This window comes from Myotis davidii, unplaced genomic scaffold (assembly GCF_000327345.1).
Source record: "Myotis davidii unplaced genomic scaffold, ASM32734v1 scaffold238, whole genome shotgun sequence".
NCBI classification, from domain to species: Eukaryota; Metazoa; Chordata; class Mammalia; order Chiroptera; family Vespertilionidae; genus Myotis; species Myotis davidii.
In genome coordinates this window covers 6,378,843-6,400,162 of record NW_006293779.1, presented here as the reverse complement: position 1 = coordinate 6,400,162, position 21,320 = coordinate 6,378,843, and the positions used below count along the sequence as shown (strand labels likewise).

Sequence of the window (21,320 nt, the reverse complement as noted above, 5' to 3'; positions counted from 1 at the left end):
ACAGTTTGGCGAGTATCTTTCTTAGACTTTTCTTCCTATGTATCTACCATCACGTGTAAGTTACATGTTTATACATATGTACTCACACAGTGGCCCAGGATTGTTCTTTCTAAAGCAGCGGTTCTCAACCTATGGGTCGCGACCCCTCTGGGGGTCGAATGACCCTTTCACAGGGGTCGCCTAAGACCATGGGAAAACACATATATAACTACATATTGTTTTTGTGATGAATCACTATGCTTTAATTATGTTCCATTTGTCACAATGAAATTGGGGGTCACTACAACATGAGGAGCTGTATGGAAGGGTCGCAGCATTAGGAAGGTTGAGAACCACTGATCTAAGATCTCAACTCTGAGCCTGCTATTATGTGGTGACAAACCCCCACGGGTGGCAAATAGAGACTAGGGCCTTGGGAAAAACAATAAAAATAAAAAACAGGACTAAACCAGGGTCCTCCTTGGACGAGCCTGCAGACACATGGAGCAGCACGCGCGCGAGCGGAGGGAACTCCAGGCCCCTGGCCAAGCTGTTCTCCTGGCTGTGTGGCAGCCCGCGGGCGGGCCTGCTTCCAGGAAGAGCACCTCCCAGGGAAAGCTGCAAATGTGCGCAGTCCTCAGAGCGGGGGCGGGAGCTGCAGCAAGAGGAAGAGCAGGCCTCCAGCGGAAGCGGAAGCGAGAATTCCACCGCTAGGTTTGGGCACTGAGGCCAAAGCCGGCAGAGCCAGGAGGTCAGACGCGGGAATGCAAGTGGAGCAAGAGGCCATCTCTCTCCTCAGCTGCGTCCCACACACGCTCTCCAGGACTCGGATGGATTTTCCCCACCTCCCTGCGCAAACCAACAGGCCTCCCCAGCCCAGAAGGCCCCTCCCTGGTGGGAGTCCTCTCACCCTCAAGGCTTTCTCTTGTGTGAAGAAGTCAGCGGCCCAGGCAGCCTGGAGAGTGGGGCACGCCTGGGCCCCCACAGCCACCCCAGGTCTGGCTGTGCCAGGCACCAGAGAGCTGCAAGCGGGGACCCCCCGGGGGGGGGGGATTCCCGCGGGCCACTGTGTGGGGTCACAGCCAATTTCTCACCATGGCCGTGTTCTCCTTTCCTCAAGCCACTTGCTGCCCCACAGACACCTCGAGTTGGGGTAGGCCCCTGGCCCCAAAAGCTGCTCAAGACAACTCTGCTGTCATTCACTTCCTGCCTGGGAACCGCATGGCTTCTTCCCACCTGGGACTCTTCCTGTTGACTGCCGGCTCTTTAGCACAGACTGTCAGGAGCACCTGTTCCGAGACCTCACCCAGCCAGGCTCACCCCCCCCTTCCCGTAAGCTCCCCTCCCAGGCAGCACCACAGGACCCTGTCTGAAGCAGTGCAGACGCCCCATCCCCTCAGAGGCAGGCGGATGAGAAGGAAGAGGGATCCTCTGCACAGCTCCAGCCCCAGGGTTAGCAGCTCCCCTCCCCTCTTCCCCACCGGGCCATTCTTCATGCCCATCCTCTCTGGTCCTGGGTGAGCCTGCATCCCCAAAGCTCTGGGATTAGGGGGAGCTACTGACTCCTGCTGTGGACCCCTTGAGCCCCCTTACGCACTGAGAACCCACCCTGAGCCCCTCACTGCCCTCTCTTTGGGGCCCGGGGTCACTGGGCAGATCACCAAAAGGGGGAAGGAGGCCACAGGCAAAGGGGCTGAAGCCATCCTTCAGATCTCTGGGGAGGAGCTGGGTGCTCCCCAAAAGGGGCATCTCAGGCGAGAAGAATAATCCACACCTGGAAGCCACTGAGAGCGGCGATCCCAGCCAGGCCGCACGCTCCTGCCCCCACCTCCACGCCTTCCTCTCAGCTGCCTCCTCTGCTCTCCTCGCCTCTCCCCTGTCGTTGCCATCAGCTTGTGCCTCTTGGAGGCAGGACCTTTGCCTGGTTAGACTCAGCATGGAGTGGGGCACCGGGCAGGATTCACAAGTGCGTCCTTGCGGCTGAAGGCCGGGTGCAGAGCGAGAGCAGCTCGCTCATACACTTACGGGGTCTCCACTTCGCTGCATGTCGGATCTGACTGTTAAAAACTCTGTTTTTGTTTGCTTTTATTTCTGTAGTTGCCTTGAGAGGAGACACAGCACACCCTGAGACATTCGTTTTTCCCACGGGGAGAGGAGGAAGGAGCAGCAGAGGCCGCTGGCCCTTTTAGAAGGCACCAACCACCTGCAGCTGTAGGTGACAATGTCCTCTTCCTTTGCTTCTCACCAATGGGGCTGGGGAGGGGGAGGGGCATGACAGCAATGAGCACACTCACTTCTCTCTTGGGTGGGTGGGGGCAACAGGTTTGAGACAAGCTTGATCTTGTCGCCCACGTGCACCTGCCCATGCCCATGCCCATGCCCATGCCCATTACGCCTCACTCTGGATCTTCAAACCCTGCCGCCACCTCCTGGGGGCCCTCAGAATTTGGGACAACTGCCTCCTGCTTCTCTGTTGCCTACCACCCACCCTTTGAGCTCCTCCTTGAGCAGCTTATTCCAACTTGCTGAAGGCAGTGGTTCTTAATGGGGGGTGGGGTGGGGGCGATTTTGCCCCAGTGGGCATTTGGCAATGTGTCAGACACTTGTGGTGGTCACACTGGGGTGGGGCAGACGGCTGGCTTCCTGTGCGCAGGGGCCAGGCGTGCTGCTAAACACTCTGTGAGATCCAGGATGGCGCCCACAACAAAGAATTATTCATTCAGCCCAAAATGTCAATGTCAAAACGCGCTGTTGCTGAAAAGCCCTGGGCTGAAGGCAGGGGCACTGACCAGAGGCTGCCTTTTTCCTAAGGACCATTTAAAAAACAACTTGGGCCCAGTCGGAGCGGCTCAGTGGGTTGAGCTTCGTGCACCGAAAGGTTGCCGGTTCAATTCCTGGTCTCGGCACATACCTGGGTTGTGGGTTGGATCCTCAGTCGATGAGCGTACAGATAGCAACCCATCAGTGTAACTCTCTCACATCGATGTTGATGTCTCTCTCTCTCTCTCTCTCTCCCTCTCCCTCTCCCTCTCCCTCTCTCAACATGTCCTCGGGTGAGGATTAAAAAAGAAGTAAAGTTAGAAAAATCTTTAAGAAAATACCGTGATAAAGTATACATAACCTAAAATTTGCCATTTTAACCGCTCTCAAGCGTACAATTAATTCAGTGGCACTGAAGTACATTCACACTGTTGAACAACCATCACCACCATTCACTGCTCTTCAGAACTTCTCATCATCCCAAACAGAAACTTTGTACCCATTAAACAACTCCCCACACCCTGCCCCCAGGCCCTGGTAACCCCTGTTCGACTTTCTGTCTTCGAAGGAACATTTTATTTATTTATTTTATTTTTTTTATATTTTATTGATTTTTTTACAGAGAGGAAGGGAGAGAGACAGAGAGTCAGAAATATCGATGGGAGAGAAACATCGATCAGCCGCCTCCTGCACATCTCCTACTGGGGATGTGCCCGCAACCCAGGTACATGCCCTTGACCGGAATCGAACCTGGGACCCCTCAGTCCGCAGGCTGACGCTCTATCCACTGAGCCAAACCGGTTTCGGCCGAAGGAACATTTTAAAGTCATCTGCCTGTCTGTCTCTCTCACACACACAAACCTGGGAGGGCTCAGTGCGAGGCCCTGGTCTTTGGACACCTCAGCCTCACCACCACCCCCAGCTCGCAAAGCCCCAGGGGGTTGGCAGGCTGCTGCCCCCCCACTCCCACCCCCTGCCTGGCCCCAAGGAGTGGGGTTAAAGTCCACCCGGCGTTTCCCTGTCTCCCAGCCCCTGCGTGCCTCAGGTGTTTACAGAGCACATCCTATCTCATTATAGCACTCCCCACACTGTTCCTAATTATTTGTTTATGTGCGTCTCTCTCCTCAACAGCTAGCTTTGCCTCATCTATCGTCTCATTTCTCTCCCTTCCAGCCATCTACCTACAGCCCCGAGGACCGAGCCCAGGACCCGGCGTAAATATGCTGATACGATTAATAGGTTTAATTGTCACGATTCTCCCGATGGGAGTGTTCTGCTCACTTTCCCCGGGACACGGGCCCCGAGGCTTACTCGGCTCACACACCTTCAGTGGGCAACTTCCAGACGGACCCAGGGACCGGAGAGGCCTCTGGAAGCGGCTCTTGCTCTGGGCTGAGTCTCCGGAAAAGCCCAACCTCAAATCCCCAGGGTTCCCAGGAGGAAAGGAGGCTTTGATGGGCCCGAGCAGGGCCGGGGGAAGGCTGCCGGCTGTTTTCCTGGCAGCAGCCACTGCAAGGTGAAGCCCGCGGCTAAGCAAGCAGGAGCCTTCCACAGGGAACCTGTCCAGGCCACCCCTCTGCTGCAAGTCTGGTCTGAGCCCCCGAACCCCCACCCACCCCTCGCAGGTGAGGCGTTGTCCCCCAAGGTGGGCAGAACTCGAAGGCTCCAGAGAGGGAAGTGACTTTGGAGAGGCTCCTGACTATAGTTATATTTACCACAAAAAATTAAAGCCGGCAAATAAGAGGTAAGGGAGACAATGCATGGGGAACGGGGCCCGGGCATTTGTGGGTGCAGGAGCCCACTCACCTGGGCCCAGGGGTAGAGGGGGAGGCCCGGAGCCCCTGGAGGTAGAAGCCAGGGTCCTGGGTTGGTTCTGGGCGCCTGACTCCCCTTTTACCCCGTAATGGGGACTGTGGCTGAAAGGGGTCTTCTCCCTCTGACCCCAGGCAGCTCTGGGGAGGGAGGCCCAGCGGCCAGCAGATGCAGGGATGGCCCTCCACCTGCCCGTCCTCGGCCTCCCCTCCCCCTCCCTCATGATACTGCCATTGTGCCTTTAAAGCCCTTGGCAGTGCTCAGCTCTGTGCCAGCCGGGAACCCTGGCGTCAGGCCAGTGTTGGCCTCTTGATTAAAGCGCCACACACACACACACACACACACACTGTGCACCATCGCCCAGAGGTACCCGCCCACCCCACAGGCCCGAGATGCCACAGAGGGAAGTCAACGAAATCACGGTCCCCTTCCACTCACACCCAAAGCTGATTCCAGCTCCTTGTCTCCTGCAGGCCCATCGGCCCCCCACCAAACCCTGGATTTTCCCAGGTTGAGTCCAGTTTCAGAAAACAGCCATGCAGTCCACTGAAGCAGGGCAGCCCTGCCCCACAAGTGTTGGCGCCACACGCTCTGCCATCTCTCCACCACGCTCTGCCATATCTCCACCACGCTCCGGCATCTCTCCACCACGTTCACTCGTCTACAGATGGACACTTGGGCTGTTTCCATATCTTAGCAATTGTAAATAATGCTGCTATGAACATAGGGGTGCATGCATTCTTTCTGATTAGTATCTCTCCACCACGCTCTGCCATCTCTCCACCACACTCTGCCATCTCTCCACCACGCTCCGCCATCTCTCCACCAAACTCTGCCATCTCTCCACCACGCTGTCATCTCTCCACCACGCGCTGTCATCTCTCCACCACGCGCTGTCATCTCTCCACCACGCGCTGTCATCTCTCCACCACGCGCTGTCATCTCTCCACCACGCGCTGTCATCTCTCCACCACGCGCTGTCATCTCTCCACCACGCGCTGTCATCTCTCCACCACGCGCTGTCATCTCTCCACCACGCGCTGTCATCTCTCCACCACGCGCTGTCATCTCTCCACCACGCGCTGTCATCTCTCCACCACGCTCCGCCATCTCTCCACCACGCTCCGCCATCTCGCCACCACGCTCCGCCATCTCTTCACCACGCTCTGCCATCTCTCCACCACGCTCTGTCATCTCTCCACCAAACTCTGCCATCTCTCCCCCACGCTCTGTCATCTCTCCACCATCTCTCCACCACGCTCTGTCATCTCTCCACCAAACTCTGCCATCTCTCCCCCACGCTCTGTCATCTCTCCACCATCTCTCCACCACGCTCTGTCATCTCTCCACCAAACTCTGCCATCTCTCCCCCACGCTCTGTCATCTCTCCACCATCTCTCCACCACGCTCTGTCATCTCTCCACCAAACTCTGCCATCTCTCCCCCACGCTCTGTCATCTCTCCACCATCTCTCCACCACGCTCTGTCATCTCTCCACCAAACTCTGCCATCTCTCCCCCACGCTCTGTCATCTCTCCACCATCTCTCCACCACGCTCTGTCATCTCTCCACCAAACTCTGCCATCTCTCCCCCACGCTCTGTCATCTCTCCACCATCTCTCCACCACGCTCTGTCATCTCTCCACCACGCTCTGCCATCTCTCCACCATGCTCTATCATGCATGTACGTGTGTGTGTGTGTGTGTGTGTGACTCAAGTTCAGAACGTCAGGGCCCAGCAAAGGTTTCGAAGCCAGTCACTCCGTCCGTGCCCCTGCGAGTCATGGCGAGAAGGCACATGCCTAGTGAATGGCCAGCCCACTCGGGGTTCCGCTTCCAGCGGGGACACCTGTCCACCTGGAAGAGGGTCTCGCTGTGCTCTTTGAAGTCAACCGCGAAGGATTTCAGGGTGAGTTGAAGGTTCCCTTGCAAAAGCCATTATGTATAGAAGATGCACGCATTTAAGCAAATCTCTTGAAATTCTCGTTTCCCACCTCTACCATCCATGCTGAGGGTGACAGGTTTGGTAAGAAGGGAACGCACTGGGAAGATGGCGCTTCCTCTTCTGTGCTTCGTGTACCTTCCTGAGGTTTCTCATGGGAACCTGCCTGCCCCCTCCCCCACCTCAGCACTGGGATGTGCTCATCCTGCCCCACCCCTGGGACATGACTTCATGGCTTTAATCACATCCCCTCTCGGCCTTTGTCTCTCCAGACTCCAGAGTCATAATCTCTTTCGTCTGTCCTCACTTGGCAGCCTTGCTCCCCCTGGATCAATTTCGCTGCCCTTCTCTGGAGCTTTTCCAACTTGGTTATATCTTTCTTAAGGTGGCAGAACTGAAACACAAAATTCCCTAGGTGAGGATGATGAAAGAGCCCCAGTGTCAACAGCCCTGCCAGAGGCGTGTGCTGGCGAGTACCCGCCCCAGCAGGAGTGGTGCAGGTGCAGCCTGCTCCAGAGCAGCCTGGAGGCCGGGACCTGGGGGGAGGCCAGGACCTGAGGGGAGACTGGGACCTGGGGGAGGCTGGGACCTGGGGAAGGCTGGGACTTGAGGGGGTGAGGCTGGGACCTGGGGAAGGCTGGGACTGGGGAAGGCTGGGACTTGAGGGGGTGAGGCTGGGACCTGGGGAAGGCTGGGACTGGGGAAGGCTGGGACTTGAGGGGGTGAGGCTGGGACCTGGGGAAGGCTGGGACTGGGGAAGGCTGGGACTTGAGGGGGTGAGGCTGGGACCTGGGGAAGGCTGGGACTGGGGAAGGCTGGGACTTGAGGGGGTGAGGCTGGGACCTGGGGAAGGCTGGGACTGGGGAAGGCTGGGACTTGAGGGGGTGAGGCTGGGACCTGGGGAAGGCTGGGACTGGGGAAGGCTGGGACTTGAGGGGGTGAGGCTGGGACCTGGGGAAGGCTGGGACTGGGGAAGGCTGGGACTTGAGGGGGTGAGGCTGGGACCTGGGGAAGGCTGGGACTGGGGAAGGCTGGGACTTGAGGGGGTGAGGCTGGGACCTGGGGAAGGCTGGGACTGGGGAAGGCTGGGACTTGAGGGGGTGAGGGCCTGAGGGAATGACTACCTTTAGCTGGATGTGGCCCTGGAATGTGTGACTCTGGGGAAGGGGCCAGGGAGGGATGAAAATATACAGGGATTTTTTTTTTGAAACAATAAAACAGAGACTTGGGGACTTCACTGAGATGCCCATCCCACTGGCAGTCTGCAGTGGCCTTCCACAGGGCCCCTGACCAGTCTGCTCCCTTCCGACGTCTCGGTCTCTGACAATAACCCTGGCGCCATGTCTGAGGTCTGGAAACATCTGTTTTTGCCCCTTCACCTCCCTCCTCTGGAGCGGCCGGCAGAGCGGGCCCTGCCAATTCTGTCCCCCTACTGTTGCCCCAGCGGGCTCTGGGGGTGTCTCCTGGCATCACCCTCCCTCCTCCTATCTCCCTGCATTCTTCTGTGCTCAACCCATCCTGCTCAGGGATGCCAGAGCCAGCTTCCCCAACACGCCTCCCATCACTTCAGGCCCCCACCCCTCAGAATCCTCCAGATACACACAGCACCCTTTGCAGGGGATACAGCGCAAACCACCAGGCTGCCTGCAGACCGCCTCTCCCGCCACGATGGAAACCACTGTTCTTAAATGAAACCCTATTCCACTCGGCCTCCGGGCCTCCCCACTGCATGTATCCACGTGCTCATTCCCCCTCCACACTCCACGCAGGAAGGTCCTAAGGTAGGAAAGCCTCCCACTTTTCCATGGACTTCGAAGGTTACCCCCTACGAAGGCCCAAGCCCACATGTGTTCGCACTTGACGTCCAGCCCACAGGCCAGCAGCTTCGGTGCTGATCTGCCTGGTCGGGTGGGGAACGAACAGGTGAATCTGCAGGGCACAGTCACAAAAGTCTCAAACCTGGTGAGAAAAACAGCCCCGTTTTCTTCACACCTTCAAAAACATGGTAAGGCGGGTGTGTGTGTGTGTGTGTGTGTGTATGGTTTATGAAGGAAATGCAAGTTAACATATCAGCACCAATACCCCAGGTAGAACTCAGCTTCATTTTCACTTCACGGACTGCCTTACACAAATATTTTTACACTGAAATGTCACGACTTTGCTACTGAGTGCCTCACACTGTGCTCTGACTCATATTTCTTCAGACGCCCACCGGGCACTGCCCAAGACACGGGACGCTCTGCGAATGTGCGTGTCATCCTGGCGCAGGGGCCGCGCTGGCCTCCTGTGCATCCTCCCCGTGTCAGTGTGTGCGCCGCCGAAACGAGCACGCTTGCAGGAAGTGTTGTGCATAAAAACAAGAGGGCACCAAGCCACCGAGCCAGGGTTCCGGGGGCGAGCGAAGGAGCTGCTCTGACCTGGACACAGAGGGGATCCGGGCTCTGTCTTAACTTGGAGATGAACCAGAAGGTCATGTCAGGTTGGAAGATGAGCCGGCGCTGCAGACTCCCAGCAGCTGTGTTACCCGGGACCCGGCCGGCTTCTCCGCAGAGGAGGGTTCCCTGCCTTCCCACAGTCCGTACCCCGTCTTTGGCTCTGAGGTGGGGCAGACCTGCCCTCTGGAACTCACTCACTCAGGCGTCATGTTGGAGGTTTGGCGTGGAGTGAGTAACTGCTGGCTCTGGGCCGGCCTGGCTGAGCTCAGCGCCTGCTCCCAGCCCCTCCTGCCCCTCCTCCCCCTCCCCGCCCTCCCCTTCTGGGTTATTCTTAGCAAGAGGTGACCTCAGGGTGCTCCCACTGAGCAAAATTAACCCTGGAGGGAGTTGGTGGGTATAAATCTTCAGTGAGTAAGTACATAGAGCTACTAAATAGGCCATGAGCCCGGAAGGGCTGGTCATCCCCTAGGGTCTGCTGGGCCCGGGCAGGAACCCTCCCTCCGGGTACCCCAGCTGTGAGCAGCGCCAAGGACAAAGGCAGTCGCAGGGCTTGTCTGGGCTTGTGACCAGGCAGGAACCTGCCTCGGACATCTTCACTCCGTACTGGGCCGTCTTTGGGAGCTGGCGAACAGGAAGATGCCTCTTCCGCCCACCCCCGCTGCTCACACCCACACGCAGGCTCACACTCTTGGCCAGCAGAGACCAGCCCGGCATGCCACTGTCCCCTCCTCCCTGTCATGGGCACCCGCCAGCCCGCAGGCCCTGGCTTCAGGTGCCAGCTCCCTTCCTAAGCCCCGCCCTGCCCGGCAGCGGCTTCCTGTTTCCTGTTGCCGGCTCTGATCGACAGAAAGCAAAGCCCTTGGCTCTGAGGCCAGTGCAGCGGACGAGGCCATGCCCGGTCTCCGTGGGCCCCCCCCCTCCCTCCTCAGACCACCACAGCCTTACCCATTTCCCCGTGGGCTCCCCGGTATTTGGGTCAATCGCCCTCCTCAGCTATATTTTCTCTGTGTGCTTTTTGGACGAGATCTACACACTTTTTCAAACAGCCCTGCGCTCACATATTAACAAGTAAAATGTTGGACGCCCAGTTTTCGGGGTGGTGTGACCGGAGGGGGTGAGGAGGGACGAGCCTGTGGGCTTTGCGGGTGGGAGGTGTGGAGGCCATCCACTCTGAACCTCACTCAGCCTCTTCCTCTGAATGTGAGGGAGGCGGCAAAGCGGTCCCCCATCTCTCTCTCTCACAGGTTTGCCGTCAGCAACACCTGAGTCACTGCTGCGAAGGCCTTTGTAGGCATCAAGGGTTGCACAGCTCTGAGCATTTGTTCACGGCCTCTGTCCTCAGTGAGGTGGGTGCCCAGTGCCCTACGGCTCAGCTCAGTGATACCAGGCCGTTGGCACCAAACATCACATCCCGTGGAAAGCCAGCTCTTTCCACCTGCTTTTCCAACTGTCGGGGGTGAGAGGCTAGATTTTTGCCTTATTTTTTTTTTTAATTCCCAATCCATCAAGAAATGTAACTTTTGAGAAATACAAAATCATGCACTTGGATGTGGCCATAGTATCAAACTGATATAAAAGTTTCTAAACACTTATTCTCAAATTGTATAGAGACAGGTGACAGCACATGTCTTTAATTTCTCGGTGTTCGTTTTGATTAATTTTACAAACAGTTCAACAGGGAGCAGCAGTGTGGTTCGTGATGGCTGAGCTGGGCTGCCTTCGCAAGGCAGGCTTGACGGGCTGGGCACTGGGGCAGGCAGAGAAAAGGGAAGGCTGGGAAACACGCTTGATGTGTTCAAGGAGCAGCAAGAAGAGGTGGACACTGAGCACCAGCACAGGGGCAGGAGAGACCCCGTGGTGAGGAGCCAGATGGAACATTCCAGATCTTGTTCCATAAGAAACAGAGTTCCTGGAGATTCTTGAGCAGAGATGTGCCACGGGCTGTGTTAGGTAGAATGATGTGGGGGTCTCCTTTCTAGCTTCCTAGGTTGAAAGCTAAGTCTTATCGATCTGTGCGGCCTCCCCCAACCTGGTAGGTGCTCGGTAGGTATGAAGTATTTGTCCTGGGGGAGGAAGGGCTGGGGGTTGGGAAACCATCCCGGGGTCAGGATGGAATGAGTGGAAGGCACCCAGAGCAGATAGGCCTTGGGGGCACAGATTTCCTAACCTTGGGCCCGGGAGGGATATCGAGGACACTAACAGATGTAGCTCATGCAACCTTTGCACAATAAAGAGCCCAGCCCGAAGCCAGGTTTTCCTCTCTTGCTTCCCAGCACTTCTCCCTCTATTCCACCTGTTGGGACCCGAGCCCAGCTCCCTCCCCTTTCCAGCTTCGCTGGATGGCACACACTCAGCTGCTCCAAGCTCCCTGGCCAGTCGTTCTCAGGGCCACAGCGGCACCAGGTCCCCAGAAGCCTTCCCTGCTGTGCTCCTCTGCTGGGGAGGGAGGGAGGCGCCAGGCCAAGCATTTGCTCAAGCACAAGAGAACCAGATGGCCTGTAGGCCCGGGGACCAGGGGTTGACTGACCTCTCGCCGTAGCATGAATTTCCTCCTCGGCTGCCCAATCCCCACCCCCGCCCCGGGGCCTGCTGTCCAGGAAGGGCTGTGCTGGCTGCTTTCCTTGGGGTCAGTCTTGCTCTGCTTCCCCGATGTGCAAGGGGTCCTGCCCCAACAGCTGCCTCAGCCTCACGCCTTCCATCAGCCTTGCCTTCCCCACGCTCTCTCTCCTTTCCTGGGGCCTATCTTGAGATGCCAGCTAGAACACGGCCTGCGCGTTTGGACTCACTTTGCTGATGCAAAGCACCACCGGAGTGGCCGGGGCAGGTATGACTTCTGGCCACATTGTACCGACACGCAGAAGCTCAGAGGTATTCCGTCACTTGCCCAGGATCACACAGCTCCACTACGGTCAACCCAGTGCTGTTTCTTCTGTCAAACTGAGGTTGCTGTGGCCTCCTGAAGAGGAAGGTCTGGCCAGCAAGGACCGGACAGATCTCTGTTGAGCACTAGTTCTTTGGTGACTGAATCTATTGAATTCTCCCTGGGTCTAGGACAGCGGTTCTCAACCTGTGGGTCGCGATCCCTTTGGCGGTTGAACGGCCCTTTCACAGGGGTCGCCTAAGACCATCCTGCATATCAGATATTTACATTAGGATTCATCACAGTAGCAACATTACAGTTATGAAGTAGCAGCGAAAATAATTTTATGGTTGGGTCACAACATGAGGAACTGTATTTAAAGGGCCAGAAGGTTGAGAACCACTGGTCTAGGAGGAACGCATGCTCATCATCTCTGATTTTTGGAAGGGGGACCTGGTTACCCAGGTGGATTTAAACCCGGCCTGCTGGACTCCACATGCAGACTGTTCCTTCCACACTGGGCCCTGTTCCAGGCTGGGAACACATGACGCGCACTGCCCCTTCCCCACTCAGCCATACCTCTCACCTCTCGTGTGTACCTCTCTGGACACATTTCCACACACCTCCCTCCTGCCCCCAGGGCTGCACCCCACCTCGCAGTGACGTACCCTCCCGCTGGCTCCAGGGGCTCACAGGGAGGCGTCAAAGGGTTGCAAGGTCTTCATTTGCTATAGGTGGGGGCCCTTATCCCCAGCACCCAGATCGGGGACGGTGGGTCATGGGCACACGTGCAGGTGGCAGTCACGTGGTCTCTGACTCAGCCTGGCTCCCCACCCACTCCAGCTGGCACTGTGCCCGCCTTCTCCCACTAGGTGCCCTGTGGGTGGAGGTGAATGGAGGGGCACCCCGGGAACGCACCCCAGGATGCAGCCTGGAGTCTGCTGCAAGCTGGACATTCCTTTAAAGTCCCCTGTTTTATCTTTCAACTTCATGTGAATTTTTCATTCCAGGACATAAAACACTCATGTTTACGTTCATATTAAAATGCCTAAAATGAACAGTTAAATGCCCTCATTTCTACCCCCTCCCATCCCCTTCCTCTCCAAATCTTCGAGCAGAATTGGGAATGGTGCACTTCGACCATGCGGGTTCCCCAACCCCAGCTCTGAGAACCACCCGGGCCCAGCTGTTGCGGCCGCCCTCCCGCCCTCAGCTGTCTTTCATGCCAGCCCTTCACCCTGGCGCTGCCCAAGGGGAGGCTCTGCTCTGCTGAGAGCATTTCCTTGAAGGGCAGTCACAGATCCGGAGCTCTGGCTCCTCTCCTTACCTTCCTGCCTCAAGTTTCCCATTCGCAGCTGGAAGGGGCTAAATGAAAGGAGCCAGCTGTCTCTGGTGCTGGCAGATCATCATTGTCTGCCTCAGTTTAAGGCACAGGAAGGCAGGCTACAGCCCGCAGGCCTAGCCCTCCAGAGCAGGCCTCATCGTGGGCAACCTGAGCCCCTCCTAGACTCGGGGGCAGCAGCACCTGGCTGCCTGGGGCTTGCGGGCAGCCTGTGCCTGCAGTTCCGTGGGACTTCACCAGGACCAGTTCTCCCTGACACAGGGCCTTCTTAGCCTGCATGTCTTCCCTACTCACTCTGATCAGACCCCCTACCTCAGTTCCCACCCTCCGGTCCTCGGGGTGGGTGTGTGGATGGGGAGGGCGGGGCCAGCGCAGGCAGGTTAGGCAGAAGCAAGTTCTGCCCTGTCGGGATTCTTGCTGCCCTTTCAGAAGGAAGGCGGGAGTCAGGGGCCTGGTTCAAGTCCCTGCTCTGCCCGAACCCACAGTTTCCATGTAGAAAAGGGAAATCGTGAGAGTGCTTGAGAGGCTCAAAGAACGGAGAAGCGACCCCATCGCAGTGTCTTCACATACCCAGGGGCCTGCAAGACACCCATCACTGCGCATGTGCATGTGTGCGTGTGCACGTGTGCGCGTGTGTGCGTGTGTGCTGTGGGGTTGCCACGACACTCACCAGGAGGTGCTTGCGCTTTCTCCCAGGCCGCCCCACCTTCCGTGCAGTGGTGCTGGGCTCCTGCCGCTCCTCCTTGCCACGCGCCTCTTCCTGCTCCTCTCCCTCCTGTGGGCACAGACACAGCCTGTGAAGCCACGGCTGGATCCAACAGGCCTCCTCCCCGCCCCATCCCCACCACAGCCCCACTCCGGGCCTGTGCCATGTGGTCCCCCCATGGCAGGGATAAACGTCACCCCCTTCTGCCAGGAAAAGCTTGAGCCACCCTGAGCGCCTCATTTAAATATACCCTCGGGGGGCTTAGGGGCAGCCCCAGATACCCCGTGCAAAGGCAGCTCTCCCTCCTGGTGGCCACATTTCTGAACTGCAGAATCACGGCACGCACTGACCAAGATGGTGTTTTTGGATATGAATTTATTTATATGGAAGAAAGTCTTACACAGCACAAAATTAAATTAGAGGTCTATTTAATGAATCATCTTTATTGAAAAGAATAACATCACAAAGAAAGCAATATTAAATTTAGTAATGAATAGTGGCAGTACATGTAACACTTGAAACGAGGACTAGTAGGCACTGAGGCCTTTTGCAGACGCTGTAAATATAATAGATCCTGAAGGGTCTGCCACGTGGTGCTAGCATTGCATATGCCTGTCACCTCCCAGGATCATCTCAGGGTCAATGTCCTGGTTCACCTTGACCCCCCTCAGTTATTATTATGAGGTCCACTAGGCAGCCAATGAAAGGGGCGACTGAGATCAGAAAGACCAGCGGCTCTGGAGGGCTGTGTGGAAGCATGAGCATTTACAGTGATTCCACTGCCACGCGTGTAATGTGGCTGTTCCCACCGGCAGCCTCTGTCCCGCCCTGCTCATCATCTAGCAGCACACCCGCTGCTCACCTCTCGGCAGGCCCCACCCGGGCAGGCCATGCATGTGAGCATGTGTGTGTGAGTGTGTGTGTACGGGGTCCTGTGGCTACCTCTCTGCAGACCTGGTACTCAGGCGGTCCAGACAGGACTCTGCTGGCCGGAGAAGCCAATTCGTTTCACTGAATTTCACAATCACAGGCGGGCCCTGGGAGGCCAGCCAGCCAGCTGGCAAAGGCTGCACATGCTTCGTGTCCCAGGGGGCCTGGGCAAGTGGCTGGCTAGATCCATCAAGTTCATCCCCTCTACTCAAACACCAACTTGAGACATCTGCTCAGCGGATGCTGGGTCAGGAGCATCCGGTGTAGGTTCTGAAGGAGCACGTACGTCTGGCTGGCTGGCTCTGGGGGTGGGCTTGGTGGGATGCATCTCTCCTGGAGAGATGGGCACCGTGTCTCGGTGTGAGGCTCCTGGCACAGCTGTGTGTGGATGTGTGCAAATGAAGGCCGGTGTGTGCCTTCACCTTGATTTGCCTGCATGCTTATAATTTCACTGTGTGTGTGTGTGTGTGTGTGCACACTTGCTCACATGTGTCAGTAGCACACTGCATAGTGGGGCAGTGATGGCGAACCTATGACACACGTGTCAGAGGTGACACGCGAACTCATTTTTTTGGTTGATTTGTCTTTGTTAATTGGCATTTAAATATATAAAATAAATATCAAAAATATACATCTTTGTTTTACAATAGTTGCAAATATCAAAAAATTTCTATATGTGACACGGCACCAGAGTTAAGTTAGGGTTTTTCAAAATGCTGACACGCCAAGCTCAAAAGGTTCGCCATCACTGCAGTAGGGTATGTAGTGGAAAGACCCATAGGCTGGGAATCAAAATACTTCAATTTTTATTCTAAAGGCCTCACTTCCTGGCTCTCCCCTGGTTAGATAACCTCTCTGAGCTTCCGATTTCCCGCCTGTCTAATGGAAAAAGAATAATGCCATCTCTGCTTCCTGTAAAGTGTAAGAATAAAAATGAAATAATGTACGTGAAATGCTTTGTTAATTACCATGTACCATAGATTTGAGAGATTATTATCACCATAGTCCAGCTCATCAGAGTGAGAAGTTGTATGTGACTTAAAATAACCCACCCAGTGAGCTGAGTTAAAATGTAGGTCAAAGCGTAGCCTCAGACATCGAGAGGGGCTGATGGTAGCTCCCTAATCTAACAGGCCACCACATGTGAAGGTGCTTTGAAAGCTGTAAAGAGTTACATATGTAAATGTAAAGTGACATGATTATATTTAAGCCTGGAGAGCACACTGGAGTCATAATGATCAGAGTGGCACTGGAGCCTCCTGCATGGTTGCACTTGTGCAGGCTAGTGGATTTGTACGTGTGCCTCTCTGTGTGTATGAACTCATTTATTGAGCACCTACTATGTGGCAGTCACACATCAAGTATTTTTGAGGGCCTTCCCGATGTCAGGTGCATCAGTCTCAGCACTGGGGGTGCCAAGGTGAATAAGACACAGTCCCTTACCTCAAGGAGCTGGTGGCCTGGCTAGGACAGTAGTGGCAGTTACAGTGCTGGATGGTGGGTGCTAAAGGAGAAGGACCTATGAATTCATTCTAAGTGGGGGATGGGAGGAGGAGGTCCAGGAGAAGGGAATCCAGGAAGTAAGCTGGAAAATTCAAGGTCTGCTGGCCAACCAGAGGGAAGGTAGCTGGGGTAGAAGGAAGGGTTTATGCCAAGGTGCTGGGGAGGGAAGCAGCCCGCTTTCACACCTGGTGCTGTCTGTTTGCACACAGGTGGGAGGAAGGCAATGGAGAGAGGAGGCCCAGGCTGTTGGCCGGATCCTGAGGGGCCTCCTTCACACGGGCTAAGGAGCTTGGCTTGATCCTGTGGGCTCCTGGGAGCCCCTCAGCAGGGGCTTAAGCTCTGCGAGTGACATAATCAGCTTTGCCTTTTGGAAAGATCGCGGAGCTCCAGTGTCCCTGAGCATCTCCCTGCAGCAGTCGCAGCCAGATGGCGGGTGTGTCTGTCGCAGTGAGTGATGGCTGCATATGCAGGGCCCTGAGCTGGGGTCTGCATGGGGCAGGAGGGAGGACGGGGCAAGGAGGGAGTGATGCACTTTTTGAGAATAGTTCTGGTTGGGATGTGCTGTGGGAGCGGAGGAGGTTAGCCATTCTTGAGTGAGTATCACATGTCAACTTCCCATATTTATTACCTCATTTAATTGTAACATAGCTGTGAGAGAGCTATTATCAGCCCCATTTTGTAGGTGAGAAAAGCGAGACCCAGAGAGGTTAAACATTCTTGAAGTTATTTGTAGTAAAGGGCAGAGCCAAAAGTCCAGCCCGCCTCTGCCCTCCCAAAGACCACCGAGGTAGAAGGTCGGCCCCTCCTGCCGGTTCCCAGTGGAAGGGAACTAATTAGTTCCCTTACTTGACAGATGAGGAAACCAGCCTGGGCTCAGATCTGTTCCTGCTAAATTCGTTACTGGTTTCCAGCTGCTCCCAGTCCTGTGGGTCAGCGTCTCCCCTTTCAGAGTATTAGCGATGCTTCCTAATTCGGTGCTACTTGCAGATTTGATAAGCATATTTTAAATTCCTTCGCTCAGCAAAGATATTGAATGAAACGGGTCCCATGTCAGAGGCGAGAATGAACCCCTGGCTACGCCCTGCCTCCTCGAGGGACGCGGCCCCGCGCCACCTGCTCACCCTTCTCGGTGGCTTAGCCCCTGGCTGGCCGTGTGAACACAGTCAGGGCCGGAGCACCAGACACCGCTTCCCTCTTTGCCCTGTGACTTATGACTACATCGAGGAAGAATGAAATGTTGACTGAGAACAACATGCTTTTCACAAAGCCGTGCTCCAGGGCCTGAGGGGAAGGGCCTGGCGTCACTCAGACCCGGATGCGAGTCCTAACCCAGGCTCTCATGGACCTTTGGTTTCTTAAGCACAGCCCAGGGCTGCCCGCGGCCTGAATGCTGGTCCAGGCATAAAGCACCTTGCCCCACGGTGGCCTGAGGCACAGGCTCAGTCCACGGCAGCCTCCCTGGCGATCCCCACACTCTCAGCCGGGTCAGCACCTGGACAGGTGGCGTGGCATCAGCGCATTCCACCCCTTTCTCCTGGGCTGAGCTGCATTCAACAGGGGAAACAAGGCGCTGAGCACATGTGGCCTCATGTGAGGAGTAACAGTCCGGCACATGGCACAGGGGCCCCCAAAGGCTTTCTCCACGTGCCGATGGGAGCTGGGGCTTGCCGGTCCTGAAACATCAAGGGCCTTTGTTTGGGACCGTTTCTGCATAGTAATTGGGGTTCCTTCTTGCTGACCAGATTAAGTGATAAAAAGTAATCGTGCCTAATTTATAGAGCAATTATAAGAATGAAACAAGAGAATGCAAGTACAGAGCTTCAAAGAGCACCTGGCAGATCATCAGCACTGAATGCATCTGGGCCAAAAGAGATTGGGAAGCAGCGAGATCGGGATCCAGCCAGAGCCGCGGGTTCCTGGCCAGCCACTGATTCATAACATGGGTATCCGAGGAGGTCCTTCCAGCCCCGAGGCTTGGAATGCTCTTGGTCCTCTTTGCTGTTGCCTCTGCCCCTCTCTCTCCCCTCCACACAGGACCTGGTGCCCTGCCTCCCTAATCCTCTCTAAGCCAGGACCCAGATTCCTGGCCTCCCACCATCTCCCCTAAGGCTAGCTCCCCTCGCTCTGCTGTGGCCCACATTTACTCAGCGGACCCACCCTGGCCAGAGCAGAGGAGCTCAGACCCCCAAAGCTTGCCTCCTCCCAGCTTCCCCAAGAAGCCCCCCCTATGGCTGGGAGGCTGCAGGGAGAAAGGATGCTGGGCAGGTGCTAGGGAGATACCGCATACACAGATCTCTCTGTGCACGCCCAGCCACAGCGTGGCCACCTCAGCCCGTCGACCACAGCTCTGCACCCCACCTCCTGATCCTGGGCTCTGGGATTGCTCTCCGGGGAAGGGGTCTCACCCCTGTCATTTTCTTCTCTATTTTATCCGCAAAATATTTCCTGAGCACCTACTCTGTGCCAGTTAGGCCCTGGGGCCCTGCCCTCCACAGGCAGCAGTGGGGATGGCTATTATCCACGCCGGTATTTCTCAAACCCCCTACAGGGCTGGTTACAGCATCGATGGCTGGGCCCTTTCCCCAGAGTTTCTGAGTCAGCAGGTCTGGGGGGGGGGGGGGGGAGGGGGAGGCCCAAGCTTTTGCATTTCTAACCTTTTCAGGTGCTGGTGTGGCTGGTTTAGGAATCACATTTTTTAAATCTATAATAATAAAAGCATAATATGCTAATTACACCAGACATCCTTCCAGAAGACCTTCCCGACAAAGCCGGGGCTGTAAGAGAAGCCCGGGTCCCAGGTGCCAGAGGGAAGCCGGTGCCGGCAGCTGGGGGAAGGAAGGGCCTCTAGATATGATATAAGTTTCAAGTGTACAACATTATAATTCGACACCTGTATACATTACAAAGTGATCACCCCCAAAAGTGTAGTTGCTACGCATCACCATATAAATGACCCCCCTCTCCCTTTTGCCCACCCCTCAACCTTTATACCCTCTGGTAACCACCAATCTGTTCTCTGAGTTTTTGTTTTATTTCGTTTGTTCAGTTTCTTTTAAGATTCCGCATATGAGTGAAATCATATACCTTTGTCTTTCCCTTTCTGACTTATTTCACTTAACATTATACCTCTAGTTCACTGCACCATTATGTACAATAGCTAAGAAACAACATAAGTGTCCATCTATGGGTGAATGGATAAGAGCCACACTCTGAGAACCACTGGTTTACAACAATTTATAATTCAAGGCAGATTAAAGCAAGGGTTTCGACCAGAGAAAAGGAGAGACAATTAGGAAAAGAGCATTGCCGGGAGAGGAAACAGCATAAACAAAGGCCTGGCAGCTCCAGGAAGTACAGGAGTGAAAGGTGCATGGAGGCGTGGCCTGGAGGGCAGCTGGAAGGGCACGTGGGGCCGGGCGGTGGAGGGGCCAGCGGGTGGCCACACCCCTCCCTCTGGCTCCCAAGCAGTCGCTTTGTGCCAGGTACCTTTGGCACCTCTGCCAGGCTCCTTGGGCTCCAAGCCCATCTTCCCCCTCTGCAGCAACAAGGCGCCCCTGCCCAAGGCCTGGCTTTCATAGGCTGCTGTGGCAGCTGTCCGTGTCTCTACCCACCCTCCCTGGGCAACTTCCTGGAGCTTCGGGAGCCAGCCCAGAGGTGCCAGGGAGGTGTGCCAGGTGAGCCAGCATGTGTGCTGTGGGCGTGCTCCAGCCCCAGTCTACCAGCTCGCTCTATCTGCACCGGGATCTGGGGCTGGGTATGTGTTTGTTGCCGCTTGAGCCAGAGCAGTTACTCTGGGTGGATAATAATAGCAATCGTAATCCCTCATAATTGGACCAGACTTTGCTGTCTGCAGGGCACTTCCATGCCCATGACCTCATCTGACTTCCGCAACACCCTGCAGAACAGGCACAGCTAGAGTTACCATCCCCGTTTCACAGCTGAGCAAGCGCAAGCCCAGATGGCCTGCAGTCACATCTCCAGTAAGTGGCATCCTCGGGCTGGGACCGGGACTACTGACTCTTCACCCGGGGAAACATCCTTCTCTGTTCTGAACTGTCTTAACCGAGCCCCCACCTGCTGCTCTCCCCGCAGGGCCAGCGGCTCTGCTGCCCAGGGCAGCCCGGTCCAGTACCAGGAGGAGTCCGGCCCAGCTGTCCCCACCTTCCCCACCCGTGGGGGGCAGCTGACCATCAACTGCAAGTACATGGACACAAAGCTGTGTCAGCACCAGTCAGGACATCGGGCCAGGGGAGGAGGGCCAGGGTCACCTAATCCAACAGAGAAGCAAAGCCAGGCTCTGGGAGGACAGGGAATTACCCACGGCCACACCTGCCACTCAAGAGCACAGGTGGCCACAGATGGCCGACTCGCTGGCGGCAGGGTCTGGGCCTGCTGCGGCCTGAGTCCTGGCTGGGAGTTGCCCGGAAGACCCGTGGGTAGCCTGGACTACCTGTTCCTTTTCTGTGGGGACAAGATGGAAATGACCTGTAGCCCCAGGAACCTGGCCGGCGGGCCGCACAGGCATGTTCTCTCCAGCTTGTTGGGAATGCGCTCCTCCATGGCACTCAGCAGGTTTCCAGGCCGGGAAGGCAGGTGTCTGGGCCTCATGCTCTGGTGTGTGTGTGTGTGTGTGTGTGTGTCCATACCAGGACCCACGCAGGGGGGCTCTGTGGGAAAGGCTCTGATCCAGGAGGCAGGAGGGCAGGCTCCCATCTGGACCCACCACTAAGCTGGGCTCAGCTTCCTCATCTGTAAACTAGGGCCATCTGTCCTTGCCCCACTTGTTTAAGGGTTGTCCCTAAAGGACCAAATAGATGGAAACCACGCAGAAAACAGAAACACACTGTACAGTGAGCAAGCCCAGGAAGGAGGGGAGCAGGGAGTGGGGAGCAGGCCGCAGAGCTGCCCCGACAGGGCTGGCAGAGCTGCCACTCCCCCGAGTGCTCAGGGCCCACACACCCAGTGCCAGGTGTCCATGCCAATTCCAGAAAGACGCCTGTGCTCCATGAATATCCCCGGATACCACCAAGAACCACCATCCCCCCGTGCACA

The 21,320-nt window shown here is 56.2% G+C and overlaps 1 protein-coding gene across 1 annotated transcript in view; it reads right to left on the bottom strand.

Annotated features, from left to right (window-relative positions):
* The window catches only part of LOC102756688 (DNA (cytosine-5)-methyltransferase 3A), a 70,789-nt gene that overhangs the window by 37,218 nt on the left and 12,251 nt on the right, over positions 1–21,320 (bottom strand). The window contains exon 2 of the mRNA XM_006767592.1: positions 13,800–13,937. Within this exon, the coding sequence (XP_006767655.1) occupies positions 13,800–13,937 (138 nt within the window). The remainder of the gene's footprint in view (positions 1–13,799; positions 13,938–21,320) is intronic.